Source organism: Copadichromis virginalis, linkage group LG17, assembly GCF_057382275.1.
Source record: "Copadichromis virginalis isolate Kocher_CV1m ecotype Utaka linkage group LG17, C_Virginalis_male_GT1.1, whole genome shotgun sequence".
Lineage (NCBI taxonomy): Eukaryota > Metazoa > Chordata > Actinopteri > Cichliformes > Cichlidae > Copadichromis > Copadichromis virginalis.
The window spans coordinates 32,694,930-32,705,165 of record NC_140634.1 but is presented as its reverse complement, the minus strand read 5'-3'; the positions used below and the strand labels follow the sequence as shown (position 1 = coordinate 32,705,165).

Here is a 10,236-nt window from a genome sequence, read left to right as displayed (position 1 = left end):
AAACTCTGTTATTGCAAGTTGAAATTTTGAGATATTGGTCCCTGATGTTCCTGTTCCAATAAAAATCTTACAGCTACTTAATGCAGCTTTACTGAAAAACCTCACTGTGTATAGTCCTATATGATTTCATTTAATAAGAGGTATCACGGTATCACTCTGTGGCCACTGTGCTGAACACACATGCACAAATTTCCACAACAGTGAAGAGGTTTTCCAACATGGACCTGGAGTATAAGCCCAACTGAACCTTTTAAAGGAACATCTATTTTTCCTCGAGGGATTTTGCTATCGTCTTTTATATTTGGTGGTAGATGTTGTGAAGGCAGGTGCTTACTTTCATTGTGTGCACAGTCACATAATCTGTATTTGCCTTCCTTTTGGGGACATAAAGCAAGTCCCTGTCATGTTACAAATGTAATTTTAGGTTGAAGATTTGGTTTTAGGTTACGACAAGTTCGAGTTAACCTTAAACCTTATGGCTCAGTCTCTGGCAGGGAATTCATGTAGTGTAATATGTGTTGATAAATGAAACAGAGAAACAGAAACAGAGAAATTGATTTATCATGAGGGACATGAAGGAATTTATTATGATAGAAATAGAAAACAGTAGGAGAAGATTTGTATCTTAGATGTTCCATAGTCTTAACCAGCTTGACCAGCAAGGGCAGCGTTTGCGAGGATGTGGCTGCCTGTTGACGACTGTGGCTGGGATAAAAGGGAAGGAAGCCAGACGGTCCTGGAGGATTTCTCCAGTGGATCTGTGGGAAACACACACACACACACACACACACACACACACACACAATTCTAAGACGCGACCATGTATGTAAAGAGAGGCTATCCTCCAGATCTGGTGAACAGATGAAGCTAATTGTTTCCATCCTTGTCAGTGTGTCACACTCATAGAAGCCAAATTACACTCCACAAACACACATCATATGCTCTTTCTTTCCTTCTTTTACCCACTTTCCTCACAGGGCATTCCAGTGTTAGCAATAAAGGAGACTGATACTCTCAAGGAGGGGTCAGCTACCTGCTAACGCAGGTCATTAAATTTCGCCTGTGGTGACGAGACATCAATTACTGTGTTTTTCCACTTTCTTCTGTCTGTTGTGATTTTTTTTTTATTTTTTTTTATTACACTGCACTGTGAAAACTTGTAATGATTAAATTGTGGCTACAATACAGCAAACCTATTCTGATTCCAACCATTTTTACATTTTAATTTAAGGTTTTACATGTATCCATTTATTTGGCTGTTTATTTGACCTTTGCTTATACATAAGGGTCATAGGAGACAAAACACACTCTTTTATGTGTCCAGCAGAGAGAAGAATGGCAGCTGAAAGGAAGACAACAAAAAACCATGTGCAGTGAAGGTTTCACAAGCTCAAATTCTGTCTGTGTATTTAAGTAAACCCTATACACACTATATCAAGCCAGGACTCATACGGTGGTTACAATGTACAGGCTTCTCTGAATGAACAAAGGTAACTTGCTACATTGTAAAAGTGGTTTTAGTGGCACTTAACTTGTCCTCAACTTGTCCTTGTATTTTTGTTCAACTTTACATATTTTAGTGGCCTATTTGCTATTAGCAGTATTCCGATTTAACCTCAAGATCCTTGGTTGTATAATTTATACAGGTTTCTGGGAAGCCATAAAATAGATAGGGGACCCTTTATCCTTCCCTAGTGGAAACTGGAAGGTTGTGGTAATTTCACTCTAATCCCCAAGGCCATTTTGTAGTGTCCTGGGAGAAATCCACTTCAAAGGTCATTGGGGGGGGGGGGTGTCCAGATACCTGGAATCAATTAACTGGCTGCAACTTCAATCCAAGCTTTACAGACAAATGTTTAAACTGAGGATATAGGAGTTTTCTCTATGGAAACTCTTTGCAGTCCAATGAAAAACAAATACACTCCATGATTCAGTAGCTATTGGCAGTCAGTAGCAAGAATTCGAAGTAATGACTTTATCAGTTTCTCACATCATTGTGGAGGAATTTATGCCACATCTTCTTTACAATGTTGCTTTAGTCCATTGAAGTTTGTTAGCATTCATCTATGCACAGCTCTCTTAAGGTCCTATCACAACATTTCATTCACATTGAAGACTGGACACCTTGATTATTTTCATTTTCAGTCCTGCTGCAAGAGCTAGTTTTAGCTAAGCTTTGGTTATAGCACAGATTCATCTCACATTCAACTCTAGAATATTTTGATAAACAAGCCTAAATAATCATCCTTCGCCATCATTTTTGACAGTTGGTACATATGAGGTATTTGTACAGAAACATGGTGCCGTGCATTATAGCCAACATCTCCACTTTGGTCTCGTCTGTCCAAAGGAAGACCAAAGTTTAAAGTCTTGTGGTTTGTACAGACTGAACTTTCCAAACCTAAGCCAGGCTGTAATGTTTTTTAGAGAGGAGCGGCCTTCTGCTGGCAAGAAACAATCCGTTCTTCAGTTAACTCTTTTTCTGATTGTACTGTCATGAACTTTAGCATTTAACATGTTAAGCGGGGCCTGTGGCGTCTGAGTGTGTTAAATCAAACTTCATTTTCCCCCTTGGTGCAGCTCGTTTGTGCAGGTGTGAACACAGTAATCGCACTGGTGAGGACCAAAACAACTGAAACTGAGACCTTTTAGCCTCGGTACTTTTCCAAACAAACTCCAGAGTGTTTCATTTATGGTGTGAACGTGTGGAAAAGTAGAATAAAAGTGCAAAAGTCTGCACTGGCAACTAGCAGTGAAATGAACATAAATTCTCCATTTTCTCACACAACATCTTCTTCCTATATTTACTTCTGTTTCTCCCACCCCGGACACCAATCTGGCCAATGAGTGGACCCAACATTCTCACATGGTTTTTAGTGATACATTTTGGTTTCCTTGGAGTTCAGTTGGATTTTTTTCTATGTAAAAACAAAACAAATGACAGGGAAAAGCTACAAGTTCTCAAATTCATCGACTGATTTGGACCAGAATAAGTGAAGTATAGGTGTGAAAAATCATCTGAACCTGGAGGTGAATTTGGTGGGACCCCCTCTTCGGGGAATGCCTTGTGTTAACACATACCTTAAGACTCTAGACCGGCAAGCTGCCAAAACCTTCTGCGTTTATAAGGATTTACTGACACAATTACTGATGATCAGTTAATCAAGTGCATTTGATTAGCAAAACCTGGCTGCTACTTCTTAATTCCTATTGAAGCAGTGCTTTGTTTTTCAAAGGACTGCATGGAGTCCTGTGAAAACTCTCTTTTTCACACAACTGCATATAACGGCATGAATTACTTTGTTGATAGCAGGGTTTTTTGCTACACCGTTCTCCTCTATAAAGACTTGTGGGATGAAATCTACTTTCTTTACCACACACGGTTCCGTTACAATCCCAAAACCTTTGTGTGAACAAAGACAGTGAGTCAGTAGACTCCAGTTTTATATAATTAGAGTGGGCATTTAAAGTGAAAGGCAATAACTGAAGTAGATTCAGCCTTTCAATTAGTGGCGAGCTAGGCCGGCATTCTTTACCCCCAGAAAGATGTGTAATTATTGTTTAAACAATGCTTTTTCCATCGATTTGCTCCAGGAATTAACATTTATATGCACCAAGCATAAATACAGTCATTGTTTGATGCATTAACGGGGTAAATGAGCTGGATTATCTAATTGAGGGAATTTATGTGGCGGGAGAAGGTATTTATTTATGAGTAGACACAATAGAAATCCAAAACACAAAATTGCTGATGTAAAAAACAAAAAAAGTGAAAACAAATTCCAAAGTGTATCAGCAAAGTGTCTAATGATAGAAGTGCATAGAAAATTCCAGTATAAACTAACATGATGGTATGAATATATACTATATATAACTATTTTGTTTTTCTTTGTTTTCTTGTGATATAAAATTTATACTCTTAGAACGGCGGATGCTCGATCCAAAAGGTTCCAAAAATAGGATCAGTGTATGGAATTCTTAATTGTCTCTAAAGGCTCTGTTTCAGATTTTCTTTCTAATCTAGGATATGCATCATATCATTGAGAAAGATTGTCCTATGTACAGCCATCTCTGGCACAAACGTCTGGATATTTGCCTAAAATGTCCCTCCCACTTCCTGTTCAAATCTGTTTGTTGCACAAGATCTGTGGGGCTTCACCAGGAGTGAGTAGAAGAAATATAAATGCATGTGCAAAGCGTTTCCATCAGATTCCAAGTACAAAATGGCTAAAGACAGATGAGTCGATATTTGTTATATGCGCACCAGCAAACGTTAGCTAATTCTCTTAGAAGTGGAACAGGCTTTCTGAGGAACACACAGCAACCTAAAATGGCAAAAAAAAAGACATCAAAGTAAGGAACAGACTCATACCATTAAAATTGTACTTTAACAATACCACAAAATGACCCTAAAACATGTTAAAACTAATATAATTCTATTTCTAACATGTCTTTGCTTGTAGACTTTCTAAATGAGTGAATCTATGAAGACATTACTTCATCCAAAAAGCCTGTAATGGCAAGTCTCAGCAATCAAAGACCTTAAATATTTGTGATCACAGACACCAGATGTTGGTTAGTAGTATTAATAACTGAACTATTCTCTTTAAAATGAACGAGTAAAGCACTTTGACAGGTTTTAATAGTGAATGTTTTGAATATTTCAACAGCCATACAGATCCAAGTAAAGATCCAGTGCATCCTGTAAGGCAGGGGTGGGCAATTCATTTCCCCACTGGGCCACATGATAAACTGGAACTGTTATGATGGGTTGCACCAGTAAGCTTATGAATACATCAAATTAATACTGAGCAGACTTAAGATCAGTTTATTGGTGCGGTCCTCAACAACTGTCCAAGTTTCTCATGTGGCCCAATAGGAAAATTAATAGGTGTGTCTGTGAAGGTTCTCAATTAATAGGTGTGGTAAACTGTATTGTGTAATCCAGCATAGAAAGGTAAAGCTGTAAATGAAAAGTGCATATCTGATTGATTTGACATGATAAGGACATCACATATAAATCTTTTGATATATTATACTTCAGAGGCTACATTTCAAAGATGCAAATGATAAAATACAAATGAATGATTAAACATTCTTTAAACATCATGCTTGTGTCCTAAAATGTACACAGATACTGACTCACACATATGGCCCCAATTGCCAGTTCCTGTAGACATACTGAAAACATATTCAAGGTTGTCCATTATAGTTGATTTTCTTTTCTTTTTTCCCCCTTTTTTTTATGAGAGCCAGTGGTTCAAGCTGAAGGGGGTCTTACGGTTTGCATTACAGCAGAACAGTTTTCCTTTGAGCCTTCTCTCTGTCCACTGACTCACTATGGAACAATATCCCGGAATCTCCACAGAGATCCCACCAAGACTGAATAATGACATCAGCCTCACCGTGTGCCAACAGCAGTGCTGAGTTCCTCAGTGATTTATGTTTTAAGTAGTTTGCTCAACCGAGATTTGATGCTGCAAAAATATTTACACCGAATGCCAGCTCAGCAGTGTGAAGTTTGATCCAACATTAAAGACAAAAGGAAGCTGGATTAAGTTTCCATCCCGGGAGTGAAACAAATTACAGTAATCACAACATCACGTATCATCTTGTGCAATATTGTTGCATCTTATTCTATAATTAAAATTCAGGTAAAGATCTCTCATGGACACAAACTTTATTTTAAAAACGACTGTGCACAAAAACTGGTTTCACCATCTGTTCAAAAACTGTCTCCGGTTGTTGTCTACAAGGTTATTGGACAAGAAAAAGCTAGCAGCACACTAAATGTACAGACAACACACGGTGAGTCTGTGTGTGTGTGTTAATTAAGTTATTTAGAAGCTGTTTTCCAACAGGAAAAGCGAGGGTTGTGGTGGTGAAGGGTTTTGTAAGATTACACCAAATCCCCAAGTTGCATTTGTTGTGACTACAGTACTGCAATAAAACAGGGGTCCGGAGTCTGCATGTTGCATAAAAGTCACTTTTTCCTATGACCTGATTTGTACGTGAGCCCTGGAGCAAACAAACACAGATGGGACATGCATGCACATTGCGCGACACTGGTTTTTCACCTGTTTTACAAAACGCAAGAGAGGAGAAGGGAATACCCCCGGCACCCCAACTGTGCTCGGATTTGCTGTCAGCACAGATTTTGTTTGAGTATTTCACATCTTAATAAGGTGGATGTTTATTTTCCTTCACACAAGACTAGCATCGATATCCATAATCCGATCTTGATCACTTGCACGTAGTGTGTAATCCTTGTTTCTGCCTTGCTAAGTCCCCCGTGTTGCCTGACACAACATGCATCATCAACATCTGTTGTAGATTGTCGAACTTTACAGGAGTTACTTTGAACTGTGGTGAAAAAAAATCTAACTCATAAATCCTCAGCCAGCAATTATGGTTAGGTTGATGAGAAGACATGGTGGAACAGACTTTTAAAACATATGTAGTCAGCATATTTTGACACTTGAAATGTTAGTTACATCAGCAAAATATGAACAAAGTCAAAGGAGCCCCCCCCACCCGAATGTAAAGCACTGACTAGCTCAACAACTAAAGAAATGTCAGCTTTATGCACAAATTTCCACAATACATGGCAATCCTGATTTATTCACCCGAGAACAGATTATTTTAGGGTCATGTTTTATTTACCCAAATATGGTGTATCTAGGGACATTTTTTTAAATACCAAAATAAACTAAATCCTGCCAGGACTGGAGAGATAACATATCCAGACTGTTGGAAGATTTTCAGGGTTAATTTGGAAATGTGACTGTGTCAAACACGTTTATTCCAAAGTACTAGAAGATTTATTTAGATTTAACGAGGGGGTGGTTATTAAGTTATTGACATGTTTGCTTAGCAAGTAAGCTAAAAAATGAATTTTGTTCTTTAAGGGGGTGCGGGTACTATTATCCTTCCATTCTCCAGCTTTTTACTTATATGGGCTATGCTGTTGTCACTGATCCTTTCCCCTGTTTTGTTATATCTGTAGCAGAAAATAAATAAATGTCACAAACTGGAAAGATCTCATTTTAGCTGATGACTTTGAAGACAAAAAAACCCTTTGAATAACCAACTTTCTATCAGTTGGTGGGACATCATGTGGAAATGAGTAACAGGCAAATTTGCTGCTGTATTGATGCCAGTAAAAAGTCTAGTACATATCTGAATGTAAGTATTACTGCACATTTGAAGGGGCAGCTTCTGTTTGTGTGCATTCACTAACCAACACTTACGGGCTGCTTCATGAGTTAGGCCTGTTCAACTGTGTGTTATACCAGATATTTAATCAGCTCTGTCACATGGCAGCAACTCAGTGTGTTTGGATATGCTCAAGACAACCTGCTGAATTTCAAACTGAGCATCAGAATCGGGAAGAAAGCTGATTTAAGTGATTTTGAATGTGGAATGGTTGTTGGTGCCAGATGCTGGTCTGAGGATTTCAAAAACTGCTGATCTACTGTCAATTACCTGCACAGTCCCCTCTAGGGTTTACAGAGAATGGTCTGGAAAAAAAGGAAATAGCCACTGAGCAGCAGTTCTCTGGCTGAAAATCCCATTTGACTGCCAGAGATCAGAGGAGATTGCACAGACTAGTTTGAGCTTGATAGGATGGCAATCAGCCAGGCTGTACTTTAGGACCAGCTCAGTTCTCAACATTCTGGCAGAGTTTTAGCTGATGGTGTCATCTTTGGCCTTGGATCAACAGTCACACTCTTCAATCATTCTCCTGATTTCCTCTGACACTGGTCTTCCTTGCCTACTGGATAACTCTCAAGCACTCACCTGCTGGCTTCTGCTGCTCACTCCTCCTCGGCTGTCGGGAGCAAAAAGAAAAGGTAAGATACCTCACCTGCCTGCCCTCAAGGTTCAAGGTTCAAGGTTCTTTATTTGTCACATGCATAGTTATACAAGTATAACACACACTTGCTCACCACTACACCCCATCAGTCTGAGAAAGAAAAGGAAATGTTGGACATCTTGTTTCACTCATTCAGTCACACTCTGACACTCACCTGGAAAACCACACCACCCTTAGGAAACCCAGCTCTCCGCGACCCCAAGTAAACAATCATTCATCGCTCCTCTTTGCAAATATTGTGTGCAGACATGACTCATCACTGCCTCATAGTGGATCACACACCTGTAAAACCTCTCACTGCCCTGCTTTAACTACAGTGATCCCTGTGTTCAATGAAGTGTTGCTAATAAGAAAGAAACAGTCTATTGAGTCTGCTTTTGGGTCCTCTTTTGTATTCCTGCTGTCTGTCTGACACTCAGATGATTTTTAAACTGGGGCCTTGAACATGACAATAAGTTCGCTGTACTCGAATGGTCTCCATAGTCACCAGATCTCAGTCAAATAGAGCACCTTTGAGATTTGAGAGATTAGCATTATGGATATGTAGCCCACAAATCTGCAGCATGTACATAATGCTATCATGTGAATATGGACCAAAATCTCTAAAGGAATGTTTCCAGCATTGAATGTGAAAGCAAAATTATGTCCAACCCTACTAGCAACATTTACCTAATAAAGTATATGTGTGTGTTGTCAGGGCTTTGATGTATGAATCTGCATCTCCACTGGGTGCACACATGGCATTGCGAATGCACATGACTGCATTACTCTTCACAATTTATGACTTTTCTAGACAAAAAAAAGAACTCACACTTAGAAGATGAGTTGGTTTTTGTTTTTTTGTGGTGTGTGTGTGTGTAGCCAATAGATATATTGGACATGCCAAGTAAGTGTAAAATAAAATTCAACAAATAACAAATGTTTGAGGATTGCCAAACAGGTTTCTCTTTCCTGGTGCTAGTAAACTCACAACTTTTCTAGTAATATCACATCCTTTCCTAATGGGACATCTTGAACGGATCACATACCAGCATGCACACACACATACATACTGCTGAGACAACACATCTCAGCAGCTGTTGCCGGGAATAAGTTATGGGTCATGCCACCTCCCACAGTCCACTGTGGGAAAAAATTTTCAACAACACAGGAGAACAATGACTTTGAATGTCTGCCATCTTTCACCCTGGATATCATTTTAAGGTTTTCAACACTCACCAGTTCAGGGTGTTCAGCCAGCTGGCCACTGATGTTGTTCCATGGAGCCAATTTTATTACACATGACGATAAAGCGCTAGAGATTTAAAAAAAAAAAAAAAAGGGGGGGTAATTAACCTGTAATTTAACGCCATCTGCAGGACATGCGCTGCAAGTGTAAAATAAGTTTTGTTTTTTGTTTTTAATTGTCGGATTGAATGAAGTCCGTTGGGATTTTGGTGTATTAACAAAACAGGAGAAAACGGTAGATAAGTAGAAAAAATAACCATAGCTTGCGCATTACTTTTCAGTGAAGGTGAAATAATTCAAGGCTTTCTCCTTATGTTAAGGTGGACGTATAGCGTCGTTGTTATGGTAACCACAACACACCAGGAAAGTGAAAAGTCGGTGATTGGGTTTTGCTGAGATTGGCTGTGAAATTATTATTTTTTTTTTTTTTATTTTAAAGGCCTGCGAAGACTCCAGAGATATAACAATAAGGAATGTGTTTCCTTGTTTATCTAACAAACACCAAAAAACCGGACACAGCAAGTAAACTGGCTAATAAGTAAGTTTCTGCATGCTTTAAATGAACAACACACTTGTTGTACACTTGTGCTGTATTGTTATGTTGTATACACCTTTTCGTATCACATTAGCCCATTTTTTTTCTATTTTTATGGCCTTCTCGTGTGCCTTAGCAGAATTTAGAAGCAGAAACTAAGCTGGAGCCGCTTAGCACCAGTTATAGCCGATAAGCTGTCATAATTTGGTCTTTTTGCGTTTTTCGAAAAGGTACGCTTTCCGTGTGACGTTTACAGGTCTAATAATATACATGATCTTAAAATTTTCTGAATATGTTTAGGACAGTGCTCACGAATTACTTTGTGGGATCTACGTTTAAAAATAATATTTATTGATTTTGATTTCCGGTGTTCACCGGCGGAAGCGTAATCCTTCAGAATAAAAGCAGGCTTTTGCATGTCTAATTCGGTGTGTTCCGCACATACAAAACTTCTAATCATCCATCCACCCTCTTCCGCTGATCCTTCTCGGAGTCGCGGTGGGGCTGGAGCCGATGGCAGCTATCATAGGGCAAGAGGCAGGGTACACCCTGGACAGGTCACTGTGAGACAACAGTGCTAGCCACTGCACCGCTGTGC

At 39.2% G+C, this 10,236-nt stretch overlaps 1 protein-coding gene and 1 long non-coding RNA gene across 3 annotated transcripts in view; one reads left to right on the top strand and one right to left on the bottom strand.

Annotated features, from left to right (window-relative positions):
- Window positions 1–573: 573 nt before the first annotated feature.
- On the bottom strand, window positions 574–9,440 carry LOC146689745 (uncharacterized). The gene is made up of 4 exons (XR_014915911.1): window positions 9,378–9,440; window positions 9,095–9,170; window positions 7,801–7,831; window positions 574–758 (listed from the first exon to the last, which is right to left on the bottom strand). It is a non-coding gene; the product is annotated as an uncharacterized LOC146689745 (long non-coding RNA).
- ccdc146 (coiled-coil domain containing 146) overlaps window positions 9,439–10,236 on the top strand; it is a 63,719-nt gene continuing 62,921 nt past the window's right edge. Inside the window, exon 1 of one of the 2 annotated variants that reach the window (XM_085436202.1) lies at window positions 9,439–9,621. In XM_085436202.1, coding sequence (XP_085292328.1) covers window position 9,621 — 1 coding nt within the window. In that variant the 5' untranslated portion in view covers window positions 9,439–9,620. Of the gene's footprint in view, window positions 9,642–10,236 lie in introns of both variants that reach the window. The other variant, XM_085436201.1, reaches the window with a different exon arrangement.